This window comes from Carassius auratus, chromosome 24, assembly GCF_003368295.1.
Source record: "Carassius auratus strain Wakin chromosome 24, ASM336829v1, whole genome shotgun sequence".
In the NCBI taxonomy this organism is placed as follows: Eukaryota; Metazoa; Chordata; class Actinopteri; order Cypriniformes; family Cyprinidae; genus Carassius; species Carassius auratus.
The window spans coordinates 20,946,029-20,968,881 of record NC_039266.1 but is presented as its reverse complement, the minus strand read 5'-3'; the positions used below and the strand labels follow the sequence as shown (position 1 = coordinate 20,968,881).

Sequence of the window (22,853 nt, the reverse complement as noted above, 5' to 3'; positions counted from 1 at the left end):
TAATATAACTGTTTAAATTATTAACTGATAAATATATTTTTTTATTCTATTTTATTAACATTTTGCTGTATCACAGATTTTTCTCATAAAATGAATAGGAAAAACTATATTTTCTTGGATCTCCTGATGTTGATGATGTTTCACTGATCAGTTATTGGGGGAAAAAAATCTTAATTTATGTACATGAAAATATCTTTACCAAGATGCACATAATCTTCAGTGAAATCCATTGTTAATGCGATGGTAAGTATATATTTCCTTTCTCGTGCACCAGGTGCCCAGTGGCAGGCTGTGACGGTCAGGCCATGTGTCGGGTTAAATACACGTCTCATCGCAGCGCAGGGAAGTTGCCCCATCGCCAACCAAGCGGCAAGAAGGAGAGCTCTGTGAACGGATCGGCCTTCTCCTGGAAGCTCTGTAAACAGGAGCTTCCTCACTGCCTCTGCCCGGCTGCAACGGCTTGGTCACGCCAACAACGTCTTTGTCACACACAGGAGGTGAGGAAACTATAACATCACCCGAACTTCACTTCTGATGTTAAACCTAGTATCTACTTATACTTGAGACCTCTTGACCAACCTGAACATACACACTGTGAACTTTGAGTTGTTATATATGTTTTGTACATATATATTACCTTAAATAAACATTATATTGAAATGTGATTTACATTCAATTCTATTCTATTCTATATAATTCTATTTTATATAATATTCTAAATAAACACTATACATTATTTAAATGTTCAGATAAATATACAAAACGAATATTAAATTACATTAATATATACATGTTTACTTCAGAAATAAGATAAAAAATAATGCATTTTTGTCTGTAATTATACACACACACACACACAATACAGAACTCATTATATTATTATAATACTTCCAATACATTTCCAGTATTATTCCTATTATTTTCCAATCAAGCTTACATGTGTGGTTTATTAATGTTATTTCTTTCACATAACATACAAATGAAATATTAAAATATGCAAAAATAAACCGCTTGACTTTAGAAATAAGTAAAAATAGCAGTATTCATTATGCAAAATATGCATTTCTTCTGAAATTTCAAATTTATTCATTTTTTGATCACCATTACAGTATCCAATTAATGTTATTATTTGTAAATGTAACATCTGTGAATGCTTATACTTATTATCTGTAACTAGATATATATAAAAATAAAAAATAATAAAAAAAATTGCTAGTATTGATTTGTAGATTTTGTGTTTTTGTCCCTTGACAGTTTGTCAGGATGTCCACTAAACGCTCAGAGTATCAAGGAAGAACTCTCCGATGAAGAGATGATGACCATCAACTCAAAACCAGCAGCGGTGAGTAATTCAAGAGCTTATAAGAGAAAAGAGCTTCATAAGTTTGCCGCAGCTTTCTCAAGATGAACATGGCCTGGCTTGTCTTCTGTCAATCAGGTATCGAAAACAGTGAAGACATGCAGCACTGGGATCACGAAATAAAAGAGCTAAATGAATCCAATCTGAAGATAGAAGCAGACATGATGCAGCTCCAGACTCAGGTAGATAACATGATATGCATTCATTTGACCTTCTTACACGCTGAGCATTGTGGGTAATTGTAGTTTCAGAGCTGAAGTGTTTCCCCTGTTTTCAAACAGATTTCATCCATGGAGTGCAACCTGAAAACTATCGAGGAGGAGAATAAAATAATCGAGCAGCACAACGACGGTCTGTTGAAGGAGTTAGCGCATCTGAGTCAAGCACTTATCAACAGTCTGACAGATATCCAGCTGCCGCAAATGGTGAGACTGACACACACTCTGATGAACATGTAAAACACAACCTGATCTCTCTCAGCACGTACCATTAAACCGTTTTTGATCACCGCATAAGGTCCCTTACAAAAAACTATACCGTTTCCAGTTTTCAGGTAACATAATCATTTAAAAATACGGCAATGCACTACTTCTAAGGTTTCTGCAGGTTTTATGAAGGCTGAGTTAAGACTTTTTAAATATTTGTTGAAGACGAAGTAAATAAAATGATAGTTTTCTTACCTTACTGATATATATTTGTAATAGCTTAAACAATAAAATCACTTATATTTGTTACATTTCTCAAAAAACAAGACTTCAGCTATCTTCACATGTAAATGTAATGAGACAGTTTGCATTTATTCATTTATTCAGTGCAGTGCATGCAACATTACATTTTATTTAATCTTCCGATTAAGACCTTTTTAAGGCCTTTATTTGTGTAATATTAATTAACCACATTAAGTACAATGAACTAACAATATCAAATAATTCTAAAGCAGTTCATTTCAAAATGTAAAAAAATTCAAGATGATAGCAATAAAGTTATTTGATAAACACTGTATTAAATGCTCATTGTTATTGTTAGTTAATGCATTAACTAAAATCATATTTAATATGGCCAAATCCAATTGAATCAATTAGATTATACCATTTCTATCAGCTATAAATATTTCCTCGAGGAACCTTTGATATTTTACAGTGTATTTTTGAACAAAGTATCATAAAATGGTGGTAACTTTTATATTAATCATTATTACAAGACAATTTAATAGCCACATGAGGAATTAATTTAATGTGATTTTGTAGCAACAACAATTGTGGTATTTTAAGGTAAACCACAGTTCAAATTGTGCACGTTTGTAAGGAATGAATGCATTTACTGAATGTGTCCTTTAATGTGTTTCAGGGTCCAATAAATGAACAGAACTTCGAAGCGTATGTGAACACGTTGACGGATATGTACAACAATTCAGAGCATGAGTATTCGCCCGAATGCAAAGCCTTACTGGACAGCATCAGACAGGCCATCAAGGGCATTCACGTATAAGGCCAAACTCTCTCACAAGTGTTTGATTGTCTGCCGAGGGCTGGCTTTATCATCTGTGCAAGATATGTCTCGTTTAAAACAACAACAACTCCATTCCATGACAAATTCACTGCACTGAAAATGACCAGCCTGATTTTTACAGCTCAATGTTCCTTTTAGTGAGATTTTGACCTCCTTTTGCACTTATTTATTTCTTATGGTTTGCTTGACTTTCCTCCGTATTGTTCTTTTGTGTGTTATTATATTATTGCTACATATTATCTTTATTCATCGGTACTATTTATCTCACAGTAATCTTATTTATTGATTTATTTATTGCTGCAACTCCAAAATGGAAAAAGGCCAATCTTACATATTGTGAATTTTAATTTTGCATTTGTTGTACAATAACTGGGAGTTTTAGTCGTTCAAAAGATATCACGATGACTTGTTCTTCATCAACAGATGTCAAATGTGAGAACAGTCCACTTGCGCCACCTGTAGGTGAGCAGCTGGTATTGGTCTATTAGAGCTGTACTGTATCCAAACCTGACATGTAGTTAATGTACACCACTGAAATGACATCATTTGTTGACAAGAGAGCAAAAAGAAAAATATTGATCTGATTAACTCTCCAAACGACTGTACACCGACTGTACAGTGAGCAAAAATCAAATCATCCACACACACACACAACTTATTTCCGTTTCTGTTCATATGAACTGCCTTTGGTGTGCACATCCGTGTGTGCATATATGTGCCTAAATGTAAATGAGTACATGGAACATGCTATGTTTTGTGGTAGAGCAGTATTACGTGAATGGTGATTCATTTTATTCTGCAGTATATTTATTTTCTGAATGAAAAGCCTCTAAACTCTGTTTACCTACTGTTTATACGCCATTTTAAGTATGTGACGATATTCTTGTAAAAAAAAAAAGGTGTTTTATGATCAGGCAAAATACGTTTTTTATTCTTTTCTGTGAGACTGAACTCCTCAACCTTCGGCTTCTTATGCGCGACAAACGGTGGGCTCTCAAATAAGTTTTATGAATGATATTTTCTCAAAGCACTTCATGTCTTCAAGCCACCAAAATCTAAAAATTGACAATTTACAGCAAGAGAACGGCAACAGAGAGTAATCTTTCCATTTTGACTGGATCTGTACCGCTTGATTTTGTGTTTTAATGCACGGCCGAGGTCACCTTAGTGCTGTTACGATCACAAACGGCCTCGTCACAGCACTTTTTAAACTTTCTCTAACACTAAACATACCCTTTTGCACTTTTATTCTGTTATTTAGTGTTTATTTTGAGCGGGTCACAAATGTGTGATCGGTGCAGGTTAATAAGCACAGTGAAGGAGTTTAACCTTAGTTTTACCTTGTCCATTGGTAATGTCAAAAATTGTGTTTTTGCAGGTCATTCAGATGGAATAAAACACTATCATCCGACCAAACGTGCATAACGAAATTGTATTCTCAATAAAACTGAATGTTTTTTTTTTTTTATTATTATCCTAAATTACTGTATGATTCATGATACATTTTCTTTCAATTATTTGTAATTCCTAATTTTAATTTATAAACCACAGATTGTTTGCTCAGGAAGTTTTGTGAGGAATATTTATTTTTCCTTTTTGTATTTGATGTTTTGTAATGTGATATGAATTTTTGTGTAAAAGAAAAACATAGTATAATACACAGTACTGTAAATGATTTAGTTTGGTTTTGTTTTTAAATTATTATTATAATTTCTTTCCGTTTGAGTAGTTTGTATATCAGGATTTCCTTACACTTTTAAAATTTCATAAGCAGTACTGCGCTGTGTTGTACAGTTTGTGTATGGTAGAAATAAACTATTGAAATGATCTGCATAGCATTTATTGTACAGTTGCTCATATTAGAGTCTTATAAAAATTATATAATTCATATTAAAGCTCATATACAGATATTTCTAGATATATATATGAAGAGTGCATTTGATATATACTGTATATACATATATTATATCTGAACTTATTTTACTACATATATTTTAGGTTCGGATTTTCATAAATATGCACATTTTGCTGGTTTCATGGTCACTACATTTTTCCTTTTTTAGTTTATTTTAAATAATCTTTTGATGTAATTTTTTTTTTTTTTTAATTAGAAACATTACATGTAGTATTGTATTTAATTAATAAAACTGCAAGAAATGCACTGTAGAATTTGGGGAGGAAAAAAAAAGCCTTGAATCTTCGTGAAATGAAGGGAAGCATTTTTCCTCCTCACAGAAGTTTGTTGTTGTAATGCTTCCCGATTAAATCAAAAAAGTAAAAATCCAAAATTATACAATCTGCAAATCAATTTGACTAACATTTCAAACGTTTTTGACTCAACTCTAATTTACTCTCAACTTTTCACTTAGTTTGATTGCTCTTGCTTTGTGGGGGGAAAAAGTATAAATATTCCATAAAAGTATAAATATTCCATAAAATATTCCATAAAGTCTCATATTGTTTCATAAAACTGCAAAAATGGATTGTAGTAATTGCAAAAATGCCTGAAAAGGTTGGAATTTTGCTCCTCACATAAGTTTGTTGTTAATGGCGTTCCGAAATACATCAACGCTGAAAACCAAATCCAAAATGTATTGTTTCAGAAATCATTTTAAATTGTGCTCTTGACATGTTCTAGGCCTAGAGAACATTATGAGATTTTCAAAAACAATTTTCATATTTACCAGCAGATGGCGTATGAATGCAACTTTGTGGTATAATCGGTTTCAGGCCTTCGTTCCTGGAATGGAACAGTAAGAAGAAAAAAAAATCAGATTTCAGTTTTAGCAACTGCAAGAACAAATAAACAATACATGTTAACCAGTTTGACTGGTTAAATCACTGCACAATGAGGTATTTTCATGCCCCCTCACGTGACCCTGTGAAATCTGCACCGTGTAAATATGGTGTTTGGTTTGTTACCCTTTGTAATTATCTTTGATAATTATCAGAGTAATTTATCCTTGCCTTTGATGAGTTGATGATGATGCAAATGACATCTAATTACCTGAAAGGAGGCACAGCTTTCCTGTTACACGTCACCTACAAACAAACCCAGCAATTATTAAATAGTCCATGACAGACGTGCACAGCATATGATGTATGCATGATTTCTGTTGATTCGCCTGAATCTCTCGCTCATGGCAATCTACAGAAATCTCATGAAAATCAGAGAAAAAGCAGAGCTGCTCGCTCGTTGTCCCACTGCGCCGGTGAACTTCTGTAGCCACCCCAGGCCCGAGGCCTCACAATACTAGCTGTCCTCATTAGCAAATACTGCCTAGGAATGAGTTCAACTTTATTCATCTACGTTTTAAAGGTACTAATCCTCATGCAGATGACAAATTTAAAAAAGCTGCTGTATGCATCAAAATTCACTGGGTGCACAGATTTTAGTATGTGATTTGACATAAAGTGGTCTTCTCATCTTAACTGAGTTCATCGTTAGGTATATCTGATCTTAACCACTGATTTACAAACATGGGGGATATACCAGAAAATTATCTTGCTGTAATATAATTACGCTGAAAATGCTCACAACACAACCAAATAAAGAAATGGTGCTTTTTCTATTTGCAGGATTTTTCTGACGTTGCAGAGCATTGTGCTCTCTCGGTACAGTGTTTGAACATTATGTCCTGATGCATGTGGAAAAATATATATATTACGCAGTCAGTCCTGTAGGAGCATCATCCTCTATCATTGAAACTTAATGTCCAGATGTGTAAATGGACACTTACTAATATTAAACTGGTTTCAAAATGCTAATTTCCTAGTAGAGTTGGACTAAGAGGATCTTACAGGGCAATGAAGGGTCAACAGGGTAGAGTGGCCAATGGGAAAATAAAAAGATGTCATAGTGGTAAGTGAATACTGTTTTCCAGTGTGGATGAGAGCACTGACACATGACAAACGCTACCAACAGAACTGTTCACCAGGCTTATATTTACACCAGACAGACAGACAGCAGTATGCTTGTATTCAGACTGATTTAGCATTCAATGATGCAACCCTATAGGCACAAGATGGGTGCTTTGGATGTAATCAAGAAGGCGTGCTTGTTCTTTTCCAGGAGGACTCAGTGCTTCAGAATGAGCCACTGTCAACAGATTTCAACACCAAAAAACATCTTTATAAATCAGTCTGCTTGCTAACACACAGTCCCTGATCGAAGCTGTTCAACTGATTTACACAACTATTGATTCACTGCTAAAGCCAGTAATTATTTGGTTTACGTTGGGTGTTTTAAGTGTATTCTAAATGCCTTTACAAGACAATTTGTCTTTTTCCACTCATGTCTCGCCTCCTCTCAATAGCTTTGCTAGCTACGTCAATATGAACGATTCCTAAACTGTCCAATCACTAACCGCCTTTGTAGCCTACTAGCCAATCCTGGTTCAGGAGGGCGGGGCGTATGGGATACAGGTGGCGAAATAGCAAATAGTTATAGCACATTTAGACGACGTTGCCTGGCGTGGTAGTAGCCTAGAAATTGTCTCTAATTTGTCCTATTTTGTGAATATAATTAATACATGTTATATTTTAACTGTTTTATCTCGCTATTTTTAATCAAGCGCTGCTCAAGACAGCTAGTGAAGACACGTGTTGACTGTCTTGTCAAGTGGTACGTGTTACTTTTTTCACCGCTGCTTTAGATGGACTAATCACACTCTTTTATGATTAATTAATAGGCAAATGGAATTCAATCATTTTTATGAAGCATATTTGTAAAAATTACTCCAAAATAATTCCTTAGTATGAACAGATTCAAACGATTATACACTTATATTTACAAATGCCTCTAATATTTCAATAATCGAGCTGATAGTTGAATGCATCTCAGTGTAAGTTTCACTTTTTGGGCCTCAGGGAGCACCCTGGTGGACTGTAATGAGACCAGTTATTAGCAAACAGCATTTGCCGTCTAATGTCCGCAGCCTCGTTTCTGTGAACCATGTGACGTGTGTTTACATCCTCTCAGCTGTTCCTCGAGAAAAACAGCGCTGGATCTTCAACGCCACGAAAATCTATACATCTCACAACAACAACAGTGCGGTCATAAACACCACTCTGATGTGCATCCAGCGTGTTTTGCTCGTGCAAAGTCCGAGACCAGTACATGGCTTTACAAAGGTCAGTGAACATTGTTATTCCGCAGAGATGATGCCGACATTTTTGTTTTGTTGCTTTGCGTTGATTTGAGCAAGCTGGGGAAGATGAGCATGCGGCATAACATTGAAATGCAAGCCTACTAACTTGGTTTAACGCATGCAATAAAGGCCAAAATATCTGTTTTGATAAAATGCACAAATTATGTATTGTCTATTAATTGGTTTGTTGTGCCAGGACATACACAATGACCCCGTCTTACTGGTTTTCCCAGTCATGCAGCGTTTAAATGCCCTCTTACAGCATGGCTTTCTTTAGAAACCGAATAACTAGAGGTTTTGCCGTCTCTCTCAGATTATTTTCATCTGAATTAACGTTACAGACTGTAGTTCAGACATTCAGAGGTGTTTTATCCAGCGGCTTCAAGTTTACTGATACTTGTAAGAAAAACACTAACAATAGCTGTAAAAAAACTGTCTCTGAAGCTTTATTCCGTAACGACTTCCTTTTTCGATTTAGCTCTACCCTTTTGTTCATTACACAACACGCATAATAACCAAGGCCAGATGCACGACGCACCAGGAGTTTTAGTTCATACATATTTTAAATGACAAGTGTTGTTGCATAACCTTGTTGTTAATTAGATCTGATGAGTTATTTATTTAAAATATGCATGCAAGTCCTGCTTGAGAGATTATGTCGGATCTAAACATGCAAAGCGCTTATATTTTCTCTCTTGCCACTTCTTCGATTTTGCTGATATTACCACATCTGATCGTCTCAGGTAGGCCTATACTGTGTAGATTTAATGCGCACTGCACACGTCGCTTAACTCGGTTTTGTTTTAACGCAGTGCGGATGTGTGTAGTGTTTTATAAGTGCGTCGTGAACTGTAGATCTGTACGCGCGTGGACGGACCGCAGCGATCTACGTCACGCGGCTCGTCACCATCCACATGGAATGTGCGTCGAACGTAAACAAACAAACAACCGACAGAGTCGCAAGTACGGTTTTTCTTTCCATTGTCGACAAAAACATCAACCAGAATACAAAATTGGTTATTATATAGCGTTTTGGCGTCATATTTGTTTAGAGACCAGCGTTGTTGTGATGTTATGGCAAGCTTCTTGCAAAGGTGTTCCTTACAACTAACTTAACTAGTTAAGTTGCTAGTAACGTAACCCATTTTATAATTAGCCTACTAGTTAGCAATTTAACAGAAATCGTTATATATTTTAAGATTCACAATAACTGCTCATTAAATACTAGTCCTTATTCATATAGCCTACTAGTAGGCCTCGGTTTTTTACTGTTCTCTAGCTACTATCAGCATTTTCCACAATATCAATAATTTGCCATTGAGCTCTACTTACATGAAGGAATGGTGCTTTATAGTCAAATTAAAAATCTTACCAGTCACTTTCAGTCACCGGGAATGTTGGATCCATCCATGGTAAAAAAAAAACTTGTCTCCACCACAATGTTGGTCTTGATATCCAAACGGTCAACAAGTGAATTATTCTTAATTGTCTTCCATTTTACTAAGGTAAAAAAGGGATAAATAATAGATTAACAGAGTTTATTGAATGATCTCATTTACGTCTTTGTCTGTCTGTGCTTCGCCTGGGTTCGTCTGATTATCGTAAAAGTTACCAAACTGCTTCACAACCTCCTGTGAAACCTTGAAATGGAAACATTCCTTCTTATCTGTGACTTGTGAAGACACAATCAGAAGATTAGACCACAAGAGCCAGCATTGCAGGAGCATGGATAATAATGAGTAATATTATTAAAAAAAGAATATTAATAAAAATGATGAATATAGAAATAAAAGGAAAGCAACATAAATGTATGTTTGCTCTCTGTAGCCACACACACACACACACACACACACACACGTTTCCCTTTATAATGCAAATCTTTCACACTAGAGTCTTGACTAGTGTCTATTTGTTTGCTAATACTAGGAAACTGGAATAGACACTAGTAACTTTTTGAATAGTTAAAGACAATATAAATAGTTTTAAGTAAGTATAGGTAACAAAGCTCAACACTAGTAAGTTGTAAGGAATGGATATTAATATATTTTGCCACATGTATTTTGGCTTTAATGCACAAAGTTATGTCAATTATTCTCATTGTTTTAATCTTACAGTCATGTAAAGGTTGCATTTCATGGCAAAATCAAAAAGGAAATAATAATAATAAGAAGAAGAAATTATAAATAGTTTTGCACTTCAGGATAATATATATATATAATGAATTAAATTTATGCATTTAGCAGACGCTTTTATCCTAAGCAACTTACATTGAACAATTTTCTTCTAGCGTGTTCCCTGGGATTCGAACCCCAACCTTGTGCTGTTAGCGCAATGCTCTACCACCTGAGCTACAGGAACACTATGTATAATTATAATTTATTTTATTTTTTTGATGAAATTTGACCTGAACCATTATTTTTATTAATTATTTATTGACAGGACAGTTTTGGATTATAAAGTGGCTTATGTGAAGGTTCAGCTGACGACATTTTTTCAAAGCAATGAGGGCTAAGAACATCAGAAAGTGTAGGCCTGCTTTATTTTAAGTTTTATCTTCACTTGAAAAGCACAGAGGAATTGTAAACAGATTAGTTCTGGCCGAGCATCAGTGTTCTGTGATAATGTTGCAATTATGCAACCAGCAAGTTTAAACATGTTAATGACGGATCAGCTAAGCCTTATAACAAACTGTTCCAGTTCATTGTTCTGCTTCCAGTATTAACTCCACAACCATCCAGCAGTTACTCCACGACAAAACCAGCTAGCGATGGCATGAAAACCAGCATCCTGTTTTTCTATCCAATATTAATGGCTTTATTGGTTTATAGTGTTATAAACACTATATGTCCGTCTCTGTTGTTAGAGAGAGAGCACTAATGTGATACGTGCCGTTCCCTTTTGTAAGTTGTATACTGATGTGCAGAGAGTCTCTGTAGGGTTGCAATCAGGTCTTGTACAAAACAGAGTAGGAGGTTTGACCCAGATCCCTCCCTGCAGTATTTTTAGTGCAGGACACTGAAAGGGCAGCTTTACAGGAAAAGGCTGAAAAGGAAGGCATATGCAAAAAAAAAAAAAAAAAAAAAAAAGAAACAAGAAAATAACAGGGATGAAGACATAAATATAAACATTTAAAACCCTGTAAAAATCAAAACGTGAGTTTTGTGGTTTTTAATCCATTTCTGTTTAGTGCTTATTAAAATATGGACATAATTAACTTTAATTAAAAATGTGCATTTATAGTTTTCAGTCTTTCACGAGCAAAAATGTTGATGACATCATGTTTTTGTCCAATCAAATGCTCTCTAGATGCTCCGTATCTTCTAAAGTGACATTTGCAGAAAAAAAACCCTGTGACTTTCATACATGCATGAAACACTTGTACATTTGCATAAAAACAAAACAAAACACACTAATAAACACACTAATAAATGTGTAAAAAACAATATTTTGGATTTTTTTATTTATTTATTTTTATTCTTCTTTATGCTTGAACCAAAGCTGCATTTATTTGATAAATACAGTAATACTGTGAAATATTATTAACATTTAAAATGTCTTCTATTTGAATATATAAATACCCCTACTTTTGCTTTTTGATACATCGTTGTTGAATAGCAGCTAGTACAAATAGTATTAATATTTCACATTTTTACTGCTTTAATGTATTTTTGGTTAGCCTTGGTGAGAATAAGAGACAATAAAAAGCATTAAAACTAAATGTATTCTACATTTTTGCATAGACCGTGAATGTAAAAGCCTGTTTTCCTGTGCACTTTGGAAAAGGTTTTGTTTGCATGTGAAAGTCTCTGGGTTTTCTTGGGTCTGTCTTCTGCAGTTGTCACTTTAAGGGCTCTGTAAAAGTGAGAACATCTCATCCTTCTAATCCTAGCTGTTCCTGACTGTCAATTGCAAGTAGAACATCATGATTTTATTGGTCGTGATGTAAACGAAAGCCTGTTTGCTTTTAAAAAACAATGTAAAAATTCATATATTACAAAAAGGGATGAGCTCTTTAATTTCAATAGGAAGTATGTCAACATAGAAAATGAAACCGATTTAATTGGTTTCTTTTTTAGATGGATGGTTGTGCAAACCCATCCCTAATTGGACTGGAGAATGGAGATGTTTCGATGTACAGTAATTGGGCTTTTCTTGAACTCACTGAACCGTTGTGAGTAAATAAGCCTCATGTTTGTTTGTTTAAATCCATATCAAGTTCAGGTTCATGAAAATCCTTGGGGTTACAGAACTTCAGCTTAACTCAATTACTAGACATGCAAATTCTGACACTTTCTAAATGTCCTGTCTGCAGCCCAAATGCCACTTTCAGACTTGCTTTGCTCTTGCTTTCAAAGCCTATTCTGTTCTTAAGAGCATAGCATTTCCACGAAGCAGACAGTCAGATGTCCTGATTAATAACTTTTTTTTTTTTTTTGCTTTGGCATTTATTATATTATCATTTGAGAAGGGTAGTAAGACTTCAGGCTTGAACTTCTGCTGTTTTCTGCAGTGCTAAAGCTGCTAGCATCAGACAGGTAACCTCAATAGTAACTGTGTCCTTGAGTCATACGAAGATAATGTGTCTTTTATTTGCATCACTATTCTTATTCTTGTGCATGCTTACGTTTAGGTATTTGAACAAACTTCTAAGTCATAAACTTGGAAAATTGGCACATTTGTGCCACGTTTGGAACTGTTCATCAAATCTGATGTCTTGTTGAGTAGAGATGTGATATTATTAACAAATGTACTTTTTAATGTTTTCGATCAAAAAATACAGTTTAAAAAAATCCAGAAATATTATTATAATATAAAATGACCGTCAATAATACAATTGAATTCTGTGACAGAAAAGCAGATTTTTTTTTAATCAGTCATCAGTAACGCATGGTACTTCTAGCATTTATTATTATAATTAATGTTTAAAACGGTTGAGCTTTTTTGGAAACTGATACATTTTTCTCAGTACTCTTTGATGAATAGGTTTTAAAAAGAAGAGCATTTATTTGAAATGTAAATCTTTTTAACATTTATAAATGTCTTTATCTACTGTCACTTTTTAAACACAATGTGTACTTTTATTGAATTTACTTATATTTACATATTTAGTTATATATATATATATTGTTTATGTGTGTGTGTGTTTGTAGGAACAAAAAATGGGTTAAAAATGTAATCTACTATAATAAAGATTAGCGCTTTGTCTATTTGATTGTTCTGACATTTGTTTATTTTATTATCATCTGTGACATACAATAAGACTTCAGACATTCTGCAATATTAAAGCCGCTTGCATCAGGCAGGTAACATCAGGTGCATGCAACACCTAGCTGAGGAATCAAAGCCGGCAGGTATCAGGTGGCACGGACGCTGTTTCAGGAGAGAAGGGTAAACTGAAATGTGTGTGTGTGTGTGAGAGAGAGAGAGAGAGATCTAACCCATCACCTTTTGTTTTTTAATCCTCAGATCTTGGCGTAGCTGAGAATGGTCTGAGGTGATTTGTGTGGGACACAGGCATCACGACCGTGCATCCCTGCGGAGAATCGCTCTAGAGCTTTCATCTGGATGTGAGGACCGGTCTAGTTATCCGTCTCTCACCTCCTCTGCATTTTTCCTATTTTTTTTTTTGTTTGTTTTGTTTCTTTTCTCGGAGGGGATCATGGGGGGAGCAGTCAGTGCTGGCGAGGACAATGACGATTTGATAGACAACCTGAAGGATGCGCAGTACATCCGCACAGACCGCGTGGAGCAGGCCTTTAGGGCCATAGACCGTGGAGATTATTACCTGGACGGCTACAGAGAAAATGCCTACAAGGATCTGGCGTGGAAGCACGGGAATATACACCTGTCAGCGCCGTGCATCTACTCTGAGGTGATGGAAGCCCTGAAACTCCAGCAGGGTTTGTCTTTCCTGAACCTCGGCAGCGGCACGGGATACCTGAGCACCATGGTGGGCCTGATCATAGGTGAGAACCACTCTAATGACAGATCGATAAAGGAAACAGCCCAGATTGAGGGTACACTCTTAAAAATAAAGGTGCGGAAACGCTTCTTCACAGCCATGGCATAGAAGAACAATTTTTGGTTCCACAAAGAACCGTTCAGTCAAAGGTTCTTTAAAGATCCATCGCTTTCTTACCTTTTTATAATCTTTAGAACCTTCTTTTTCATCAAAGAACCTTTTGTGAAACAGAATGTTACAGGTTAACCATTTAGACCAAAAGGTTCTTCTATGGCATCGTGAAGCTACTTTCTTTTTAAGAGTGTAGAATTGATTTATTGTCTAATCTGTTTTAATAGATTAATTATTTATTTAATCTTTAAATAATTATTTATTTAACAAGTTTATTATTTATTCTTCGCATATTTTTTTCTTTTTCTTTTGAATACTACTTCTATTATTATTATTATATTTTTAAGTATTCTAATAATTACTTAAAAATATAATAATAATAATAATAGAAGTAGTATTCAAAAGAAAAAGAAAAAAATATGAGAAGAATAAATAATAAACTTGCTAACAATGATAAAGACTATTTTAGGACCAATCCGAGTTTTACATTTCAATCCGAGTTTTTTATTTCAATTAAGTCGCATAAATCAACTTTTTGTCCACCAGCCTCTTGCCATCGACCAGAGGAAGGTCTCAGTTTTTATTTTTTTTAAACATTGTGCCTAAAAGTAATTTCACTTTTGAATTATATTTAGTTAATAACTCTTTTATTTGCATCACTGTTATTCTTATTATTACTCAATTTTAGGGATTTAGACAAAAATAAATGTTGGTCCTACAGACATGAATGACTCAAATCATGAAAGTGTTGAGTAGAGAATGTGATATAACTTTTATAAATTATTAGATTTATGATTTTTAGTTGAATAAATGTAAAAAGCGTACACAATTCTGTACATTAACATTTATATGACCAAAATTATAGATTTGATACCAAATACAGTTAAAACTAATATTGTAAAATATTATTGCAGTTTGAAATCGTTTACCATTGTAATATTTTGAAATATAATTTATTTTTGTGATAATATACTATATACTGCAGAGCAGCACACTGGCAGGTTTTGTGCATTTGTTTTTTTTAAATTCAGAATATAAAATTTTGGGTGTGTTATTGTCTGTAAATATTTATTTTCAGTTAAATATTATGGTATTTGACTAATAATAATTAAAATATATTTTAATTAATAAGAAAAAAAGATTTGTATTCATTATTACTATTAATTGCAGGTCCGTTTGGGGTAAATCATGGCGTTGAGCTACACAAGGATGTGGTGGAATATGCAAAAGAAAGACTGGATGACTTCATTAAGAACAGCGACAGCTTTGACAGGCATGTTCAACTCTTATCTTGCATTTGTTTTTATAGATCTACAGTAAGTGTGAGTAAAAAAAAAAAAGTGCTAGATTTGTTACAACTATAGAAATGAAATTTGCTTAATGAGAGCTGTAATGACGCATCAGATAAAGCACTGACGAAATTAAACAAGCCATAAATGTGTTTCATAACAGAAGGCCATGTGTCCAAAGGTCGCTTAATCAATGTTCGGAGCTCGATATCTGTTTCACGTCTTGTCAAGTCTGTGACTGCTCAATAAAACTGCTGCTAAACAAATAAAACCGCGGATGGACTGATGCTAATAATATGCTCAATAACAGATTGCTCTTGGCATCATGTCAGTTCTCCACCAGTTAAATAAGGAAAACAGCTTTTTTATTCAGTCATGAAAATAGATTCGTAAATGTTCTGAAGAAAATGCGAATATACTTGTCTGTGCAAAACTGGCTGACATAATGCTTGGGTGTTGTTAGTGCATTGCTATTTGGTTAATATGTGGTTCTTTCGTTGTCACATTAGTGATAGCTCAAATTATATAGCTTGTTGAAAAGAGGTGTGCTATTACCCCAAAACGATTTGAAAAGCAATTTTTGCCTGGCAGACATTAAATCTTGCAAAACACCTGCACATGTAGAGGCCAGAATATTGTAGACACACATGGTGGATTGTTTTGTGTGTTAAAATAAAAATAATCGTACATTTTTTTTTTTCTTTTTTTTTTTTCTTTTTTTTTTTTTTTTTGCCTAAAATGCTTTTTATATTTTGTATATATATATATACACACACACATTCACAATAATTGTTTTGCAATGAAAGAGTAATAAAAAAAAATACAATTTAAAAATGAATAAAGATTCAAATTATTGTATTAAAAAAGAGTCTCTTTCAAAGTAAAATTAAAATAAATATTAAAATTGTTATAAAGTAAACACAAAAAAAAATATATATATATATATATATATATATATATATATATATATATATATAGTTACTTAAAACTTTTTTTTTCTGTTAACTACTATACAGTTCTTGAAACTACTGGAGTCACAAATATAATGCCGAAGGAAATTCGATCGCTTACGAAGTATTGTGTTGGACAGGTCTTCAGGTCAAAAAGGTTGAAAACACCCCAGAAACGGCATAGTAGCACACTAAAATCAACTGGAACACGTTAGAAACCACATAGCTGTGAGAAATTGTGTTGTAGATGTTCTAGAAATGACTGTCAATGTTATAAATGTGTCATTTCAGGTTTGAGTTCTGTGAACCACACTTTGTGGTGGGGAATTGTCTGGAGATTTCCTCAGACAGTCACCAGTACGACCGCATCTACTGCGGCGCTGGAGTTCAGAAGGACCACGAGAACTACATGAAGATCCTGCTGAAAGTCGGAGGCATTTTGGTCATGCCGATAGAGGATCAGGTAAAACACAGGATGATACACACAGTGGGCATAAAAGGTTAGGAGACTTCAGTCACACTTACAAATAAATCAATGTCATTAAACCACAAAAAATCTCAACCCAGATCAATCTTGAGATCTTTTCTCATCACTAATTTACTTTGCTTCATCATTTTTGCTAAATGTCTTTTTAATTCACTGGTGTTTTGATTTATTTAAAAAAATTTTTTGGATGAAATCAGCTCTTTATAATTTTTTTTTATTGCTGGGAAAAATTTAATTAAATTGGTTAAAACTATTAAAATAAAGCTGAAATAAAAAATATTAGATGATAAATTTAAACTTAAAATGCAAGTGAAAATGTTTAATGTTGCCTTGGCTGCTTAATGAAATAAAATGTTTAATTCAACTTAATTAATAATAAAACATGTATGCTAAATATAAATATTAAAAATAAACCTTTAGAAATTACTAAAGCACATTACAAAAAAACTATAAAAAAGAAACATATGTATATATAAACAAAACTAAAATAAGTAGAGCAACCACAGCTGTGGTTCATTATATTAAATATCCACTAAGGACAAACTAACGAAAAGTATTTTTTTGATAAGTTTTGCTTGACAGGTGTACTTTTGCTTTTTATTCCAAATAAACGTCACTTCAGTCATTCAGTTATTTGTTTTTATAAAGTGTGCAAATTAATTTTGGTGTAGTAGAAATTGGCCTTTTAAAATGTTGAGTAGAATGATAAAAGCCTTGGCTAACCTACAGTATATACAACTGCTTGAAAAAAGACTTAAAAATGCATCTAATCTTTTATTGTCTATATTTGGCATCTTAAAAGTTCTCAATGAGAAAATTGTAAAAAATTGCATCGCATTAATATAAATGCATGATATTGTAGAATATTAATAGTAACTTTTCTGAAGCTGTTGAGCATTGAATGTCTGAGCTCTTTATTAGTCGAGTGTTTGTGTGTTGCTGCAGCTGACTCAGATCACCAGAACCGGTCAGAGCTCCTGGGAGAGTAAGAATATCCTGGCTGTGTCATTTGCTCCTCTTGTTCCGCAGAGCAGGACAGACGGCTGCAAGCCTGAAGCTGTGGTGCTCCGTGAGTCTCCGCCTCTCTTTTATGACCTCACACTGTCCTGGCCAATCAGCTGCTGCTAGGCACAGTGTTCCAGACTGATTTATTGCACATTCCATTACAAACCTGATTCATTCAGAACAGTAAACAACACTACAGGCCAAAACTCATGTTTTTTTTTTTCTTCCATGCATTGGTTAGTCTTGAGATTTTGGGCTATTCAGACAAGTGGATAGAAAACATCCAAAGTACAGATTACAAAGGGTTATATTATATATTTTATCACACTTTATCTATTTGCACCTGTAGATTTCAGTTACAGTAGACGTCTTTAAAGGCAGTTTTCTTTCAGTTTTTTTTTTTTCTTCATCAGTAATGCCTGCATACACTCTTAAAAATAAAGGTGCTTAAAAGGTTCTTTTTTTGGTTCCACAAAGAACCATTCACTCTAATAACCATCTTTTTCTTAACTTTTTATAATCTGAAGAACCTTCTTTCACCACAAAGAACACAACTTTTGTAAACAGAAAGGTTCTTCAGATGTTAAAGGTTCTTTATGGAACCATTTAGACAAAAAAAGTTCTTCTATGGCATTCGTGAAGCACCTTTATGTTTAAGAGTGCAACCAAACTTTACAGTTTTGCATTCTGAAGAAGAATTTGTTCATGTATCGGTCATCTGATTTAGATTTAATTAAAAAAATTATTATTATCATTCTATTGGCTATTGTTAACCGATGCCAATAATGCATTAGCGCTGTGTGTTGGCTATCAGCCATGTTTTTTACATTGGGAATCTGGGAATTTACAGTGGGAAGTTATTTTTAACTGCCCAGTTTTGTTTATTTATTTATTTATTTATTTAATAAATAAATTGATTGTTAATGTTGACAGTTAATTAATTGTTTGAGTTGGGACTACATAAATCATTTTTATTGCATTAAGTAAACATATGACATTTTTTAATTTACATATTGAGTAAACAGTTGTTTAGAAGTAGGCTGGACATCGTAAAAATACAAGTACATTTTTAAATAAAACAAATTATTAAATTGTTTCACAACAACATCCACTATCCAGTGTCTACTTCAAAATTTCTTCTTTTATTTAACCCAGTGTTACTAAACAGTACTTAATCTGTCTAGTCAAAAGTCTAGTTTTTTTTTTGTTAGTTTTTTTCAGTGTAGAATGCAAGTGTACTTGTACTTAAAGTACTTGTGTTGCTTAAACTCATTGTAATTATTTAAAAAGCAACAGAAATCACTTTTTATTGCAGTGTGGCTTTATTCAGTAATTCGATTTCAAATTTGGACGTATATGCAAATTAGCGGATTTTTAATGAGATCGTGCCTCATTTGCATATTTAAACGTACAATTTCAAAACGGTTGTCTTAATGTACTGAGAAGAATCAGCTTGTGCAGTGTAGTGATATCGATTTGTTTTTACCCTGTAGACCTGCGGTGTCTACGTTAATTAGTTGTGCACACAAATGAGATCTGCGCGAAATCTGTAGTCGTGAACCTGTATTATTCCTCCGTCCCTCAGCGCCGCTGTCCGTGAGGAGTCTTCAGGACCTGGCGCGAATCTATATCCGCCGTACCCTCCGCAACCTGACCAATGAGGAGCAACCTGCCAACAACAACACACAGCGATCGTCCCAGAAGCGCAAACGCAGACGCTGTCGCCGCCGCCGCCGCCGCATCAACACCTACGTGTTCGTGGGCAACCAGCTGATTCCTCAACCCATGGACAGCGAGGAGGACGAATGCATCGAGGAGGAGAGCAAAGAGGAGGAGCAGGAGAAAGACACTGAGCCGGTTAAACCTGAGGAGCCACGGGTCAACCATCTGAGAGACAAAATCCTGAGTCTGCCGCTGCCCGAGTCGCTGAAGGCGTACCTGCTGTTCTACCGCGAGAAATAACACGCACGCCGGCCCGTAGAAGCATTCATCAGCGGCGGTGGTTTCCACTTTCCTTCTCAGACTACTCAATTTCATAGTTTTTTGGGATAATGTAGCATAATTGAAAGATTGAAACCGGGTTGGGCTGCGTTGGCCGGAGACGTCAGGTTTGATTGTGCTTGCTGTGTTTGATCTAATGGCTCATAACATTGTAATATTCACATGTTTCACTTCAGAGGACCTTGGGGGCTTAGAAACTTCTTGCTCACCTTATTTGTATTGAGAAGATGTGAAGGAAGCTCTTTTTCACAGGCTTGTATTGTAAGACCAGCTGTTTGATGAAACCAGTAATGACAGTTTTCTTTCTTATTTTAATTCTAGGGAGAATTCGAGTCATTATTTTGCGATTGATTTTTGCCTTCTTTGATTCTCCGAAGCTTTCGGGAGTTTTCATTGTTTATGATGCTAATACTTTCGATAGCTCTTCGGACTGTTTTAGTGAAGTTCATCTAGAAATTGTTTGGTTTTTTTATTCGGTTTTTTTTTGTTCTAGTCACATTTGTAAGTACAAATATTGAGCTGTCACTTAATAGATGAAGTCATTTTTTTGGATCGTTCCTATCTCTCGTCTTCAAGTCGACCTCCTGAAGACCTAACGCTCCACTGTTCTGCTTGTGATCATAAAATGTAAGAGACGTCACTGTTCGTGTGGGTTTGTAATCAGTGATTTCTCAATATCGTAACAACTTGTTTGCAATATATTGTCAGCATAAGGAATCTATGGCTTCATTCCAGTTCTTCAGTTGATTGTAAAGGATTTTTGTTACGGTGAAATTAAATATAATAGAATTTGCATCTGCCATGTTTGTCACAAAAATACACACAGATTAAGATATTGAAAAAAACCGCAAAGTATGTTTATAGAATGTTCAGTTGTTTAAATTCATCAGAAAATTCTGAAAATAAAAATAGCATTTTGTTGTTTTAGTACTGCCCTGATGAAGCTATGTAGGATATATACAGTACTAAAGAACTTTATTTATATAAATGATTCTGTTGAAAGGTTCTTAATATTGTAACTGTCATTCATTGTCTTTTGTGATGGTTGTGCATCTCTGGTTTGTCCCACAGAAGTCCTCCGGATCCATTCGAGTTCTTCCTCACAGTGGCTATAGTATGTTGAGATCCAGTTTTACTCAGGGCCTGACAAAACCATCAGAAAAGATTGAAAACGTACAGTAATTAACGCTTGAGGAAACCACACATGATATCAAGAACCAAGAATGTAAACTTTTCAACAGGATCTTTTGTTTAATTAAAATGACTTTGTGTTGTGAAGTATATGTACATATCTGTTATGCAGCTTTACCAGGGCAGTACTAAATTAATAAAATCATTGTAAAATCCATTGTAAGATTTTATATTAATACTGACTATATTTTCTTTTCTTTTATTCCTAAACTCCATGATGCCACAGCTATGAACCACAAATCGATAAGCTGATGATTTGACTGTAAAATACTTTTTTTCTTTTAAATATGGTAGCACACAGACAATTTTTATTTGATTTATAGGGACTTTAAGCACCTTAAGTCATCGCCTATCTATGAAATGATGGTGAAAGGGAAACTAGAATGTAAAGATAAAAACCAAAATGATTTTTCATATTTCGCCTTCCATGTTAAGGCACAGTATCTCTGATAGATCTACACCAGCACCGTCTAGAAACAATGCTTTCATCTTTTTAAACAGTATTGCACCAGCTTCGAATTCAAAGTGACTTCAAAACTCATAAAAGAGAGAGGTTCGTGTGTTTTGTTATTGAGACAGCAGGATGGCACATTTACGTGTAAAATTTTATTAAACTTTAATAGGTTACCCTCTTGAAAACAAAGACCTTTTATGACTATTTTCAGTCAATCATGAAAATGCTCAAAGCGTTTGAGATCTTGAGAGAAGAAACAACAGGCCATGCAGATTCTACGTGAGCGTACTTTGTAATTATTTTTCATATACTGCTTATTGACTGTAGACCGGACCGTTTCTCAAGGTAAGAGGAATTTGTCCGTTGCGTTTGTGACGGTTTGATCGTTTCATGAGATCTTATTCCACAGCATGATGTCCTACAGATGCTCCCTGTCTTTTTCTGACTGTAATTTGATGCCATGTTTCTCAACCATCTTTTCATTAAATATATTTATAGCCAACCTCTGATGTTTTTACTGAGATGGTGTGGTCAATTGAGTTTGTGTCAAAAACTTCTGAAATTATAATATTAAAAAAGAAGAAAAAAACTATATATATATATATATGCTTGTTTCATGCCTAACTCTTTCTTTGGAATAAATTATAAAATATTCTAATTATGGAAGTTGCTTTTCCTATTGCACAATAGTGTAATGGGTGTAAAAAGTGTGCATTAAAATCAAATACCATTATCTTTAAAACTTCAAAACACACTTCAGCTTGGACAACAATAAAACCTTCCAGTTCACATTATAAAATCTTTATTAACTATACATCTTTATTAAAACAAACCAGAGTTTGCTAAAAATAAAAGAACGCTTTTCCAGTCCCATCTTTATCCAAAGATGTCCCAGTCTGGGGTAAATCACAAATCTCTCTTTTGCATAGACTAAACGCTCAACACCAGGACGAAAATCAGGGCTATGACAAAAATAAGATCGATTTAATGGCTCAAAAGTGCTTCTCATTTTCTAGATTATTACAAAACTGGGGTGGACGGGGGTATCACTTTGTGGACTTAGAAATGTATAAGTTCAATCAAGGTGGTAGTTGAGGAAGATAATGTTTTTTTTTTTTTTAGTACAGTTACATACTTCAGCATGAGGAAATGTTAAATGTCTGAATTTAAAGCTTTGGCCATAATGCTAGATAACACATATATATATATATATATATATATATATATATATATATATATATATATCCTACATATCAGTTCGTGACACTAGCATGCGTTAAATGACAGCATCATAACAGCAGCCTTAAATATGTACAGTTTGGAGAAATTTGTCAACATGAAAGTGTATACATAACCCACTCTACTAATATATATATATATATAT

The 22,853-nt window shown here is 34.2% G+C and overlaps 2 protein-coding genes and 1 long non-coding RNA gene across 7 annotated transcripts; 2 read left to right on the top strand and 1 right to left on the bottom strand.

Annotated features, from left to right (window-relative positions):
* The first annotated feature begins 1,480 nt into the window (after positions 1-1,480).
* LOC113042605 (suppression of tumorigenicity 18 protein-like) lies at positions 1,481-4,092 on the top strand. Its single transcript, XM_026201583.1, has 3 exons — positions 1,481-1,542; positions 1,642-1,785; positions 2,708-4,092. Exons 1-3 carry the CDS (start codon positions 1,522-1,524, stop codon positions 2,846-2,848), a joined length of 306 nt encoding a protein of 101 aa, XP_026057368.1. The 5' UTR covers positions 1,481-1,521; the 3' UTR covers positions 2,849-4,092.
* Positions 4,093-5,424: 1,332 nt separating this feature from the next.
* On the bottom strand, positions 5,425-9,808 carry LOC113042607 (uncharacterized). Its single transcript, XR_003275598.1, has 3 exons — positions 9,392-9,808; positions 5,877-5,911; positions 5,425-5,609 (listed from the first exon to the last, which is right to left on the bottom strand). It is a non-coding gene; the product is annotated as an uncharacterized LOC113042607 (long non-coding RNA).
* On the top strand, positions 7,341-21,973 carry LOC113042597 (protein-L-isoaspartate O-methyltransferase domain-containing protein 1-like). 5 transcript variants are annotated; one of them, XM_026201567.1, is made up of 7 exons: positions 7,341-7,493; positions 7,851-8,002; positions 13,486-13,985; positions 15,263-15,365; positions 16,623-16,794; positions 17,764-17,887; positions 19,409-21,973. In XM_026201567.1, the coding sequence occupies exons 3-7, from the start codon at positions 13,679-13,681 to the stop codon at positions 19,783-19,785; spliced, it is 1,083 nt and encodes a 360-aa protein (XP_026057352.1). In that variant the 5' UTR covers positions 7,341-7,493; positions 7,851-8,002; positions 13,486-13,678; the 3' UTR covers positions 19,786-21,973. The 5 variants fall into 5 exon arrangements, with proteins under 5 accessions (XP_026057352.1, XP_026057353.1, XP_026057351.1 ...); XM_026201568.1 differs by lacking the exon at positions 7,341-7,493 and having other exon boundaries at positions 7,787-8,002; positions 13,486-13,586; positions 13,673-13,985; XM_026201566.1 differs by lacking the exon at positions 7,341-7,493 and having other exon boundaries at positions 7,787-8,002.
* The last annotated feature ends 880 nt before the right edge of the window (positions 21,974-22,853 follow it).

Bases quoted from the DNA above. Each gene is read 5' to 3' on its own strand.
- LOC113042605 (XM_026201583.1), top strand. From the start codon at position 1,522: ATGATGCAGCTCCAGACTCAG. The intron at 1,543-1,641 runs GTAGATAACATG...GTTTTCAAACAG, and splicing joins TGATGCAGCTCCAGACTCAG to ATTTCATCCATGGAGTGCAA. The intron at 1,786-2,707 runs GTGAGACTGACA...AATGTGTTTCAG, and splicing joins ATATCCAGCTGCCGCAAATG to GGTCCAATAAATGAACAGAA.
- LOC113042597 (XM_026201567.1), top strand. From the start codon at position 13,679: ATGGGGGGAGCAGTCAGTGCTGGCGAGGACAATGACGATTTGATAGAC. The intron at 13,986-15,262 runs GTGAGAACCACT...TATTAATTGCAG, and splicing joins CATGGTGGGCCTGATCATAG to GTCCGTTTGGGGTAAATCAT. The intron at 16,795-17,763 runs GTAAAACACAGG...GTGTTGCTGCAG, and splicing joins TCATGCCGATAGAGGATCAG to CTGACTCAGATCACCAGAAC.